The 14,316-nt window shown below is 41.3% G+C and overlaps 1 protein-coding gene across 1 annotated transcript in view; it reads right to left on the bottom strand.

Moving 5' to 3' along the window:
* THEMIS (thymocyte selection associated) overlaps positions 1–14,316 on the bottom strand; it is a 62,480-nt gene that overhangs the window by 36,726 nt on the left and 11,438 nt on the right. The window contains exons 2-4 of the mRNA XM_035109051.2: positions 11,773–11,934; positions 8,618–9,076; positions 1,629–2,683 (exon numbers count right to left, since the gene is read on the bottom strand). Coding sequence (XP_034964942.2) covers positions 1,629–2,683; positions 8,618–9,076; positions 11,773–11,934 — 1,676 coding nt within the window. The remainder of the gene's footprint in view (positions 1–1,628; positions 2,684–8,617; positions 9,077–11,772; positions 11,935–14,316) is intronic.

Genomic DNA, 14,316 nt, shown 5'->3' on the forward strand with positions numbered 1-14,316 from the left:
TGGCCAGCATGACTAAGCCGCTTCTGGCGAACCAGAGCAGCACGCGGGAACGGAGCGGTACCTATTTATCTACTTGCACTTTGACGTGCTTTCGAACTGCTAGGTTGGCAGGAGCAGGGACCGAGTAATGGGAGCTCACTCTGTCATGGGGATTCGAACTGCAGACCTTCAGATCAGCAAGCCCTAGGCTCTGTGGTTTAGACCACAGTGCCACCCATGTCCTGCAATAGAAGTAAATATGTACAATATGCTATCAGCAAATTGCTGGCAACGTAGTCCAAAACTCTGGATGACACCACTTAGCAGTTTCTGCAGATGTTAAACGGCATGAGAGATAATATTAAACCCTGAGGGAACCCATATTGAAGGCTCCACAAGACTGAAGAGAACTCCCCAAGCATCACCCTCTGAAAATGACCATGCAAGAAGGACCAGAACCACGGCAAAGAAGTGCCACACATGCATAACTTGGACAGCTGCTCCAGAAGGATACTGTGGCCAATGATATCGAAAGTCTCACAGAGCTACAGTTTCTGGATGAAGCTCAGAGGAGGAGGGAAATAAAGAGACAAAACGCTTCTTCGTAACATTACATCAGAAATTGTATTCAGTGCTACTGAGTTGGTTGCAGTTGGTTGTGTGTTGTACATAGTAAAAACTAAATCCTTATTTCCTTTAAAAATATATTAGCAGTTTAAATGGCAACACTGTCACAGAATTGCATAACTGACTAACACAGTCGCCTGCATTCTTGGACTCTCCTTGGATGCATGGATACAGATTCTCCTTGGGCTATGGGACTGTCTCAATGCTCTCCTGTGCTTCAGAATTCACCATTGAACCACTGGTTGCCAATGATGTATTAGGTGTTATATTTAATGCTGACTTTGGGAATCTAGCACATCAGAAGCAAGAGTTATGACCTAGCCTTCCTCCTCATTTAATATTTATAATCCAGGGCTGAGTTGCCCATTTAAATACTCCCAATAATATTTTAATTTTTTTATCCATGCAAATCTGAAACCCCAGTTTTACCAGATTTAAGAGTATATCCTTTTAAATCTTTAGCCATGTGATACAAATACACTCTTACCATATCATATTCAGTGTGTAAAATGTTTTCTCACTAAATATAATTACATAGACTTAATTCCTTTATCACCACTTTTTTCTTTTTTCTTTTTTTTACACTTACAGGTAGTCAAGGGCATAAGCCATTCTTCACCAACCTGGTATCATCCAGATGTTTGGGATTGATGGTCACAGATAGAACAGTCACACTAGCTAGGGTTGATGAGAGCTAGTCCAAAACATCTGGAGGGTACCAGGTTGGCAAAAGCTGACAAGGCCTTTTGAGAAGTGCTACAGCTCAGTAGCAGAGCACAATTTCAGTCTTTTGATTTATATTTCGAGGCAAAAGAATTTTGGGTAGCAGAACTGGAAAAGGTCTCTGTTTAAGGCCTTCAAAAATCATTTTCCATTTGATTAGACAGCAAAGGGTTGGATGTTCCACGTAATACTGTAAGTCGCCCATTATTATTATTATTATTAGTAGTAGTAGAACTGGGTTACTGTTTTATGCCAAATATCTAGCTATGGATGTATAAAAGACATAACATTCTTCTTACCTTTCTAGGTCCTGGTGTACTGCAAGCACTTTGGGTCGGTACAGTGAGAAAATATGCCTTGGACTCTTCGACTTTATGGGTTTTAGGAGGTCTGGGAGGTGGGTTTGTGGCTTGATTTTCATATTTTCTCATCATGTAATACTGTTCTTCTGTAATCTCTTCCACAATAGACTTTGTTGGGAAACACACAATATCTTCTGCATGTTTGCTCAGCAACTGGAAGGACATATTTAAACGATGCACAGGAGCTTCCCAGATTTCTGTGGGGTTGTTGAAAGTGCTGATTAACAAGTACGAATCTGTTATTTTTTCTTCAAGCTGCAGACATGGTATGCCAGCCAATATATCCTCTTGGATGGAAAGATCCCTTAAGGAGACTTTGACTTTAAATGGAAGACGGAAATATTTGCAAAGCTCCAGAAGTTCATACTGCTTCTTATCATGGACAAGTTCAACAAAGCCCCCTTCCATGCACATTGGAAGAAGTATACTCTTGTGGGTTTCGTTTGGTGATAGAATTTGTTCACAGGCCAAACCATTTTCTACTTCCTTCTTCCCTGGATCAACAACTTCACTTAGTTGGCACTGTGGAATTAAAAATTGGTTTCCAATGGAAACAGAAGACAGCCCTTCATAAGGGGACTCAAAGGCTTTGGTAGCAACAACATGAAGCTTCTCCTTCACACTCCTTGCTATTTCTAGGTCATAGGCAGTTGGAAACTCCCGTGGTCTTCTTTTGAACTTCCCTTTATAGCTGGTAGGAATTAAAAAGTGCCTTTTATAGGAATCACCTTTGATCTCAGACGCTAAGATTCGTGTTGCCTGGCACTTTTTGTAAATCACTATTTCTCTACCAGGACACAAAAAATTATACGATTGCTTATTCCTGGCAGAGCCTTCAATTACCGCAACAACGATAGGAAATTCATTGCACGTCCTTTCCAAGATATCTTCCATTGACAATGGCTGAAGAAAACTGTGAATATTGTAACAGTCAGTGACATCTTTGACTTCAACATCTAAATCCGAAAGGAAGTAAACAGTCTCTTTTTGAACTGAAAAGAGATAAAATTCAGGTTAACTGATATTGTTGTGCAAAGGTCTACTATGTAAAAATATAAATTTCTTCTACATATGCATTAGTACAGGCATCCCCAAACTTCGGCCCTCCAGATGTTTTGGACTACAATTCCCATCTTCCCCAACCACTGGTCCTGTTAGCTAGGGATCATGGGAGTTGTAGGCCAAAACATCTGGAGGGCCGCAGTTTGGGGATGCCTGCATTAGTAGTTTTAGGAGGCTCTCAGTGTATTAACTGTATAACCCCTTTAATGATTTCTTATATATATATATATATATATATATATATATATATATATATATATGAATGAGAGATAATGCTATCATTTTGAAACACTGGTTTCAGGTGTAATATGTGTGTTTCCTGGAGGAATGGCCCAAGAGCCAGGTGTGCCAGAGTCAAAATGGAGGGAGAAACAGCAACATTCCTGGAGCAGTTACAGGTAGGTAGCCGTGTTGTTCTGAGTCGAAGCAAAATAAAAAAATTCCTTCAGTAGCACCTTAAAGACCAACTAAGTTTATATTTTGGTATGAGCTTTCGTGTGCACTGAAGGAATTCCTGGAGCAGTTCAGGTTGGTGCTCCAGCAGAACCAGTGACAGATGGAATAGCAGAACCAGTGGTTCAATGAAATGAAGCAATTGCAAGCAAAGTACATGAGAGGCCTCCTTAAATTTGGAGAGAAAAATGTGATTCCATGAGAGGTGAGAAGCCATGCCTGATGAGATGCTACAAGGGGTTAAGAATGATTCAGGAGCCCAGCCTTGAGGCACAATACAGGGGTGCCAACTTGAATAAAATATTGGGGGAGGCAGGTACCCCACCCTGCATAATTGATCACATGACACAGCACCCCCCATTTGAATGACAATGCCCATCAACTTTGGGGGAGCCTCAAGTATTTTAGGGGGCAGAAGATATCTCGTCCCCTAGGAGTTGGCTCCTATGCACCCATATGGAAGGGGTGGGCACATTGCCAGATTAAACCCTGTGGCAGATTAAACTCTAGGCAGTTGAAATCTCGGGGTGGGGTGGGGGCCTCGTGCATGTGTTCCAGTGAGATAACATTGAACTAAGAAAGCTTGATTGTAATTTTCTTTCAAGATCAAATCAATATCATTTTGATCTGTTGTCATGGGGCCCCTAAAGGCTGGTGCCTACTCTGCCTGATTGATAATCTGGCACTGGGTGGCCAAAGTGATTTAGAGTGTGGACTGACAGCTCAGGGGCTTAGACTGCAAAGGGATGCAGTCAGTAGCTGAATGCAAGGGGCAAGATGGCACATCAGAGAAGGATGGGCTGCCTAGAACCAAGAAGCTTCTGATTGATTTTGCCACTCTGCTGTGGGAGAGGGAGAGCAGGAGGAATTGAAGTTTGGTGCCTGCTGAATCAGTGCCTGTGGGAGTGCCAGAAAAAGGGTTGCAGCAGGAAGAACTGGAGGTGTGTGAGAACATGCAGGAAAAGCTGAGAGCATGTGTGCGTGTGGAGGAGCAGCCAGCGCTGGAGGGAAAGGCACCAGAGGAGCAGCCAGAAGAGAAGCAGGCTTCTGCTGAATTGGGTGAGATAAACTGCTCAAGATGGTCTTGTGGGGTGGGGACCAGTCCCAATACTGGGGACAGTCCTTAAGCGGGCACCAGCAGCCAGGGTCACCCAGGGTCTCATAGGTTTGGGGGGGGGCAAGAGCCACTGGGTCTGATAGGTGTTAGAACTAAATCAGTGCTTGGAATGTTAAAATTGGTTGCTAGGCAGTGGATTTTGCAAAGTGTTAAAATACAGGCCAAACCAGCTTCCAGTATTCAGGAAATCACCTGGGAGACCAGCCATTTACCAAAGACAAAGGAAAGGTAATGAGCCATTAGAAAAGCCAGAGAGGGGGGACTCTGTGCCAGGTGGGAAATTGGAGGAGCCCTTCTCTCAGCTCTGATTTAGTTTGAGCTTTGAGTTAGTGAGCCCACTCTAAGCAACATTGCTGAGGCTTACAAGATTGGCATGGTTATTGCAAATCTTGCACTTGGGCTGATGTAAAGAAGTAGCATTGCTGCTCTGGATATCAGCTAAAAATTGATTAGTCCCTCTTAACAGCAGCTGTTTTATTTACAGAATGTGTGCCGTGTCTGATACAGCCATCTCATGCGTATATATAGTATTTCAAAGAAAATGTGGGAATCCATTTTTCACAGTTCAGAAAGCAAATCGCTATCACATGAAAGTGAGTTGCTTCTAAACAGCACATTGTAGAAGTTGCTTAGAAAATATTCTCCGTGATTTCTATGTTGAATGCACAGTGAAACACATGGATATTATTGGAAATAGGAAAGCTAGTGAAGCGTATGTTAGGACACAGGGCTGTGAAACAATATTATTGTATCTGACAAATAGCTGAAACTTAAATTTAAGGCCTAGGCCTTGCTACTCAACTGTGGTGAAAAGCTGAATATAAACCTTGATCTAAAACCAGAACTGCATATTTATAAACCTTTGGGCTCTGTGAAGCAAACCAGTATCTTTCAAAAACCCACTTCCTTCCCCTCCTGAAACTCTGGATGTGTGTCTGCCTCTTTCCTGTTGACCTCTTTCAGTCACCATGGCCTAGACTGTGTTGTAGGCAAATTGAATATTGCTGTTCTGTTAATGTCTTGGTTCCTCTGCCTGATTTCCTGACTCAGAAAGACATAATTTATGGGAGCTGTTCTACGTCAGGATGAATGCAAGACAGAGACCTTTTGTTGCCTGAGGCATCCCCACCACCACATTCCACATTTAAAAGCCAATCAGACAGACAGCTGGATCTTACTTCAACACATGGAATGGGACAGTGTTTTCCACCACATCTGAGAGCAGCAGTAAGAACATAAGAAAAGCCTGCTGGATGATGCCAATGGCCCATCTAGTCCAGTATCCTGTTCTCACAGTGGCCAACCAGATGACTTGGGGATTCCAGCAAGCAGGACCTGAACAGTCAAGCTCAGGGAATACAAGGCCATGTGGCACTCGCAGCTCTGTCCTCCAACACTTCATTGTCACTCGCAGCCCTCCAGCATCTGCCATCTGAGGCAGCTACCTCACTCTGTCTAATGGTAGGGCTCTACCATGGTTTAACACTGGTTACAACTCATGGTTTGTCTGGAGTAAAGATGGGAGAGAAGTTCAATTCAATTCACATTTACCGGTAATTTGCACTTTCTGAAACAACATGTACTGATACACAATCATCCTTCAAAATTATCACTTCTCTGAATTTCGGAGCATAGTTCACCAGGCAGTTAAGGTGTAAAAAAATGCACGTATTAGTAAAATTAACATGGGAAAATGCATTATATTAGGAAAATTGCTTTGCCAAAATGTAATAAATACAAAATGTGCATATTATGATGAATTCACACTAAAATGCCAATGCATTTTTATGGGAACTTAAAAGAAAAGGAAAAAAGAAAATTGCAGACAGATATGGTAATATGGAGAACTGAACTTAAGCCTGAAAAAATGAAAAAATGAGAGAAACCAAAATGGAGATTTACCCACCCCTAGTCTGGAGGAAGCAAAACCATGAGCCGGGTTTAGGTAATATGCTAAGCCAAAATATAGCTTGGCTTGGCTTATCAGAGCACAGCAGCAGAATGACTGAGGAGTGGGGAGTAGCAAAGAGCTCATGGCCTCCTCTCTAGGAGTCCATATGTTTCATAGAATCATAGAGTTGGAAGGTACCCCAAGGGTCATCCTGCATTGCAGCAATGCAGGAATTTACTTAGTATTATATGTGGACCAAGACAGTGAAGCCTGCAGCATGGAATGGAAAATGTCTAATAGCATGATGTCAGGATGTCCTTCACATTATGGATCAATAGCCACATGGTTTAATGTCACCTGGTGCTTCTTCGACAGCAGTTATTCACCCTGAATGTATTACTACGTGACCATAGCTGCCAAGTTATCCCTTTTTTTAAGGGATTTTCCCTTATGCTGAATAGGCTTCCTCACGAGAAAAGGGAAAACTTGGCAGCTATGCTACGTGACACACCTTTCAGGAATGATACAAGAACAAGTTTTCCTATATATTTTCTCCACATCATAGGTTCTCCCTTTTCTCCCTTCTGCACCTTTATTTACAACTCCACAGCCACCCTCTATGTTTCCATATTAATTTGAGAACTGTGGCTCTTATGACCTCCACCAATACATGAGAACAGCCTTCTGGACCAGGGTAGTGGCCCATCTGTTCCAGCATCCTGTTCTCACAGTGGCTGACCAGAGATTTGCAGGGAACTTGAAGCCAGATAATGAGCACAATTTCACTCTACCTACCTGTGACTCCCAGCAATTGGTATCCAGAGGCACAATGCCTCTGACAGTGAAGGTAGCCATTGACAGGCTCCATGAATTTGTCTATAAGAAAATATCTAAAAGAAAACTCTAGCACCAAAGCTCACGGTTAAACATTTAAGAATAGAAAAGGGCAAAGGAGGGTGGGGAAAAGCTACACAGAGGGAACAGAAAAGCTATAAAAGAATGAGCACCAAGGAGAATGAGGAAAGCTTTTCTGAGAGCATAAGAAAGTCACTTTAAAAGATCCATAGAACTCCTGAGAATTTTTTTTTTAAAAAGACCCTACTTATATCTACTTCAGACATTTAATTTTTTAAAATAAAAATAGACCTTTGTTACATGTTCAAAAAGGACTTGTCTCCATTGGGTTAAGGAAAAGAAGGTGGGAGGGATATTCACAACACTGCTTCCCCCCAAAAATGAACAATGGATCAAAGAAAGCCATACGTATAATCGTCATTTATTCAAATTGTTTTGGGTCTATCAGGAGGAAGACTAGGTTAGAACTCTCCTTCCTGACATCTAGTTTTTCATTCTCAGCACAGAATTTTTGCAGTTTTCCAGTTTTGTGCAAATCCAAGGAATCAAAAGATATATAAGGCTAAGCTCCTCCATTTCAGGAGCACACCTGAAATAGTTAAGAACATGGCTGGAAAATAAATGAAAGCAATTGTAAATTCTCAATACAAACTTTTCAGATTGCTCTGCAATACGTGATGCAGAATTTTAAAATGTGGTTTACTTGTGTGCAGTTTTCTGGTTTTGTGCAAATCTGAGGGTTATGCTCTTCCATTCAGGAGTGTGCCAGAAATAGTTAAGAGCAGGGGTCAGCAACCTTTTTCAGCTGTGGGCCGGTCAATCGTCCCTCAGACCATGTGATGGGCCAGACTATATTTTGAAGGGGGAAAAATGAACGAACTCCTATGCCTCACAAATAACCCAGAGATGCATTTTAAATAAAAGGACACATTGTACTCATGTAAAAACACCCTGATTCCCAGACTCTCCGCAGGCAAGATTGAGAAGGTGATTGGGCCGCATCTGGCCCCCAGGCCTTAGGTTGCCTACCCCTGGTTAAGAGCATAGCCAGAAAAGAAACGAAAGCACGAAAATAGCAGGAAGTAATGATTGATCCACCCACCTAAAAACACCAAAACAAACTGTTTGAGACCTTGAGTGAAGAATTTGCAGCCTAATTTTTCCCAAGTTATTAAACTATCCCAGTATCAGGTATTTACAGGGCAGAAGCATCAAGATTGGTGCTCTTTGAAGGTAACATTGAATAGTCCACGCAAATTAAATGAGAATGCAAACAGCTGCAAACACACAGTAAATTCTGATATGGACAGTACCAGAAGCTGTATACACACCATAGCTTTAAAGCACATTTCCTGGAACTGTGGTTTACTCCCTACAAAGCTACAATTTCCAGAGCTACAATTTCCAGCACCCTACAGTTCTCAGGATTCTTTGGGGGGAACTGCAAACAACATTTGAAACTGATCTGTAAACCATTTAGTTTCACTTTTGAGTACAGTATGTTGTTAATCAGGCAGAGATAGTTGACAAAGATAGTAATTAACTTACATTTCATCACTGCTTGTACTTCATATATTGGTGTCAGAACAATGCAGCCATCAAAATCCATAGGAAGCAAGCTGGTGGAGTTCCTAGCTTTGCAGATATGAGTAAATGTCACACTCCGACTCCTGCTCTTTGGGATTTTCCATTTGGCAATCTCTTTCAGGGTATAAGTCTGGTCATCTTCCCATTCATAGAAATCACCGTCTTGTGAAATTGGCAATACAAAGGCATGGAATTGGCCATCCCTCATTAATCCACAGTGTACAGTCAATATCCCATTGCTGACTTCCACAGAGTTGAATATGATCTTCTCACCCCGTTTGATGGTCAGGTTTTCTACTTTTATATCCTTAGAGCAATAGAAGCAGGGATGTTGCAGTTGTGTTGATCCAATCAAAACTTTTTTCACAATTTCTTCAACGCCAACATATGGTGTTTTGTCAGCCACTATCCTGCAAAGACCTTCAAAGGAACATTTTTATTCAATAAAGGTGCCTTGAAATGATGCAAACATTAAAAAGTATCCAATACTTAACATTTGTAGTTATCATTTCATTGGTACCCAAGAATGGGGGCATTGGCTTGGGGATGAAAACAAATTCATAAAATAATAACCTCATAAAATGTTTGCAATTCAAATTGCTAACATAATCATAGGTATCATCTGAACTCAGGATGTTTGTATAAAACCAGGGAAATGACATTTTAAAAATGATAACTGCCTTTCAAAAAGCCATTTGTATTATTTCTCCTTTTATTTGTACAGAAATATGTATGTCATTTGTGTGTGTGTGTGTCTACTCCTCTGTGTGTGAATAATTTGTGCCAAGGGGGAAAAGACGTGGATTGTAGCACGTTTTCGTGTGTGTGTGTGTGTGTGTGTGTGTGTGTGTGTGTGTGTGTGTTTAAATTGTATCTAGCAGTGAAAAAACTTATGTAAGTATATACTAGTAATCTTTCATCCCCAGGGCTGGATTTAGGTATGATGAGACCCTAAGCTACTGAAGGTAATGGGGCCCTTTATATGTCCAGCTGTCCTTTGTCAACAACAAATTGTTGCTGTTTTTGTTGTTGAATATATGCTATATGGTAATTTATGGACCTAATAGGTATCTGAAGCCATTTGCCACTGTTGCTGCATGTAGGTTTTATTCTATTTGTTTTTTAATCTTATATTTTGGAAATGTACATCCAGTTTTTTTCCTTTACATTTTTTTTGGGGGGCCCAAGAGAATGGGGTCCTAAACTATAGCTTGTTTAGCTTATACATAAATCCGGCACTGTTCATCCCTCTTTCTGAATTTAACTTAAATACTGTGTGTGTGTGTGTGTGTGTGTGTGTGTGTGTGTGTGTCTTCAGTTGTTTTCTTGGGTGCTAAAGTAGTCAGAGTTCTTCTCTCCACCCCTTCCCTTGTTTGATGGGAAGTGTCTGATGGCCTGCGGAAAGGGAAGCACTTCAATGGGAGGCAATGGTGAGTGAAAAGTGTTTGGTGGGTTATGGGTACTCTGTTTGCAGCAATGGCTCAGAAGAGGACTGAGCCAGTTTCCCCTGATTGTTAGAAGGAAAAGAGGAATTAGCTTTGGGATTCAACAAAATAATTGTGTTAGCACAAGAAGACTCTGCACATGCCCTGCTCCAGAGGGTTGGGTGGAACCATAGAATAAATTTCAGGGGTGCATGGTGGTGGTGGTGGGAAGATGGGGATAAAGTTCCATTTCAAAAATAGAAATCCTTGTGCTGTGTGTTGGAACAATTTGCTTAGTGATATGAAGAATACAGACCAAAGCTTTCGGGAGCATGCAACAATACTGGCAGAATAAGGTCTGCGATTCATATTAATTATCCTTTTAACAGGCACTATATTAATTTGCATAATCAGATCTAATACAGAAGTAAAAAAAAAAGTGGGGAGAAGAAAATGCTGCATAGCCAAACTACTAGCATGAATTCTGTGCTTAGGCAGTAGACCCACCTGGTTGTTCAGCTCTAATTGCAACATTGAAATATTACTAGATACAGCAGCTTCTGCAACTGCAGTACCTAAAGGGCATCTTTATTTCCATGTTAATCATACCCATTGGGATTGTTTTGTTAGTACATTTGGGTAGAGTGGTTTTCTCTTAAAGGAAGATTCAATGGGAAGTTTACAGATAGCAGTGGGATTTAATTTAGCCGTGCAATTAAACTATAACTTATTACTCAGCTGCACCATAACATCTCTTTTGAAGCATCTCTAACTGGAATTGCATGTTGCAGAGAAGCTGACACTGAATGCACCCATTTCTTGTCTTCTCTTCTCTCAAATGGTACAAAAGCTACTCTGGACTACACACATAGCTAGAAGACAAATTAGCAGTATGATAATGACTTGTATTTTATTGCATTACACATCTCATAGAGGCAGAGAAAGGCAGAAGATGTAGGTGATTTTAATGCCAACCTCATATTTTGCTTAGCATGTAGTTCAATCAGTATACTGTTGAAATTATAAGGAGTTTATTTGTTTTTGTAATCCACCATTTGTGTACAGTTATGGTTGGGTTATTGGTTTAACATTTTGTTTTTGTTGCATTTACATTTTGTAATTTTTATTATTTTGGTGTACAGCACTTCATGCATCATGCATGAAAAAAGAAACAAATAGCACATGGTTTCCTCTATTTGTAAAGGATAATTTTGGACAACATTAAATGAAACAAAGGGCATTAATCAAGTAGAGCCTTGGGTGATTGATTCATGGAGATACGTTTTAATCAATAAGAGGTTCAAACTGAGGACAGCCTTGTTTATTTTATGATGTGGGACATTTAACCGTACAGGCCATGAAATGACCTATTATACAAACTTGTTTTGCTTTAGTGTTTTTCTTTCACTTCAGAGACATAATTGTGCACATTTTGTTCATCTCTGATATAAGATTGAGTAGAAAGTACCACTAACTGAAGCAGGCCCGGCTCTAGGTGCACTCCTGGTGGCGTGGGGCGCTGCGAGGGCGCCGGAGCGACCTGCTCTAGATGGCCCTGAACTGAAGTGCCTTCATTATAACCTCAAGCACGTTACAAATGAAACTTACTGCAATATACTACAAAAATATCTAATTCTGTTTTTATTTACTTTTTTTGTTTCCTTATCGAACCAGAAAATATTCAAACTGTACCTGGAAAATGTAAAGGTAGCTCAACTGTAGTGGAGCAGAAGCTAGCATCATATTCACTTTCACAGTTGCTTGCCAGGACTTTCTTAACTTTTAATCCAACAACTTTAATCACGTCTCCAGTTGACAAGCAGCATTCATGCCCACACTTTTCATAAATCGAACCTAAAGGAGAACATAAAGATAAACACAAATGTTTTATGGATTCCTCATGGCAGTTTACAAGCATTCTTTGTTACTCTTCCCCTCCTAGATTCCTGGTAGTTTGGTTTACACCTAAGGCACTTGCAGCCCATCTCCCCTTTTGGGTGGGGTTAAATCACTTACCAGCAATTTCAGGCTGTGCCATTATAGGAGACTGCGAGGTCTTGTGCAGCAAACCTGCTACTTCAAAAGATGTTACTTTTGTTTTTTAAATGTATTTTATTGATTTTCAAATGTAAAACAACAATAGGAAAGAACAATTACTAATAAGCAACAATCAAGTCAGCATACAGAGCCTTGACAAGAAAAATGGAAGATTAGCAGAAAGTTCCATCACTTACATTCTGATAAAAGTAATCAAATAAATACATAATTCCATAATGTTTCTTGTTACTATGTTCAAAGATATAACTTTTTGCGATAAGGAAAGTGGCAGGAAAATGCACTGGAAAGTGTGGGCTAACGCTTGAACACATCATCCAATCCCCTGGCAAACAAATTGGGACGAATGTGCAATAAATAGGGCACCTAGAAGTACCCATTAATATCAAGGTAAGTTAGAACACGAACAACTTTTTGAAACTTGCTAGTAGTCCATCTTCTTAGTTCTGAAAGTGTGAGAAAGTGCAAGCTTCCCTGACATATTTTCTTCAGTGAAGCTAGTGTCTAGTTCAGAATCGGAACTATTTATCCACACAACCTGCTTCCAGTCTATTTCCTTTCTTCTCTTCATCATGGATGTAGGAACCAAATATTTTTAGCCAAAGTGCTGCATGTTTTCCTCAAGTTTGCTTGATTTCTGGTTTTTGGAATCTCAGTTCTATGGTATAAGAACATAAGAAGAGCTCTGCTTGATCAAGCCACAGGCCCATCTTGTCCAGCATCATGTTCTCACAATGGCAAAGCAGATGCACAATGAAGCCTGCAGTGCAAGCAGGACCAGGACCTGGGAAACCAGGGTTCCTCCCTTATGGCTTAAGAACTATTGACCCAGTAAGATAGAAGTGAAGCAAAAACAGATGCACCCACACATAGCAACGCAGTAACCTCCAACAGGGAATCAATCTCTAACTGCTGCTAAAGAGATGAGTGCTGATTGGAGTACGTAAAAAATGGTGGTAGGCAGGTGGGTGAAGGTGGGGGGGGGTGAATGACACGCCCCCCTAAGCCATTGTCTGCAGCACTGGTTTTATCACCTGTGATGTGTGTTATAAGCACTCCTCATCGTCAAAGGGCATTTTGTCTTGTATCTCAGAAGCTACATCCTGTTATTCAGTTTCTCTTGCCTTGTACTCTGCTGTGCTGAATGATCTCACAGTCTTTGTTAAGGCCTGATCAGTTATGAACCGGCTACCTCCAAAGCTGGTGGTTTCTTCTTCACTGGAGGTTTTTAAGCAGGGGTTGGATTGCTATCTGTCTAGAATTCTTTAATTGTGATTCCTGCATTGCAGGATGCTAGATGACCCTTGGGTTCCTTCCAGCTTCACAATTCTATGATTCTATGTGCCATTCAACACAGACAATCCTTGTCCATGCCACTTTGTCTGCTGGCAAACATTTTGGAATGGTATGCTCTGTGACAAGTGGTATCAATGGACTGAATAAATATTCTTGTCCGTTAATCATCTGCAGCATCTAAATAAGCTGATTCTCAGAAGATGCAACATGACAGGCTTCTGGGAAAGTTTCATAGAATCATAGAGTTGGAAGAGACCACAAGGGCCATCCAGTCCAACCCCCTGCCAAGCAGGTTTCTTAGCCAGGTGTGCAGTTAGGAATCACTTTTCACCTGAGGCTCAGCCAGGGCTCCAGCCAATTGCCCTCCTGTTACGGTAGGTTCCTTCTGTCCTCCCAAGTTGTAAGGCAGGCTTCCTCAACCTCGGCCCTCCAGATGTTTTGAGACTACAATTCCCATCATCCCCGACCACTGGTCCTGCTAGCTAGGGATCATGGAAGTTGTAGGCCAAAAACATCTGGAGGACCAAGGTTGAGGAAGCCTGTTGAAAGGAGCTGTTAAGTCTCCAGGTCAACAGCTTTATCATGTCTCAGCTGTTTCTTTTCTGCTTTCTCAGGCCAGAGAAGAGAAGCTGCTTGTCTTGCTTGCTGGCAGGCCCTGTTGACTGGTGCCCCAATTCTGCCTCTAAGCAGGTGAGAAACACAGGGTGCAGCAGGGAAGTCCCCTTGCAGACCTTCACATCAAGGCTAATTGGTAAGAAGGAGAGTTGAATCCCCTTTTCGAGGACCCTGTAATTAACTGCACTTGTGCTGTGCTGCGGAGGGAGGAAATGAGGGAAGGCAGAACTGTGGATAAAGAGACTGAGCCCTGAACTTCTGTTTCCTCTT

Source organism: Zootoca vivipara, chromosome 3 (genome assembly GCF_963506605.1).
Source record: "Zootoca vivipara chromosome 3, rZooViv1.1, whole genome shotgun sequence".
NCBI classification, from domain to species: domain Eukaryota; kingdom Metazoa; phylum Chordata; class Lepidosauria; order Squamata; family Lacertidae; genus Zootoca; species Zootoca vivipara.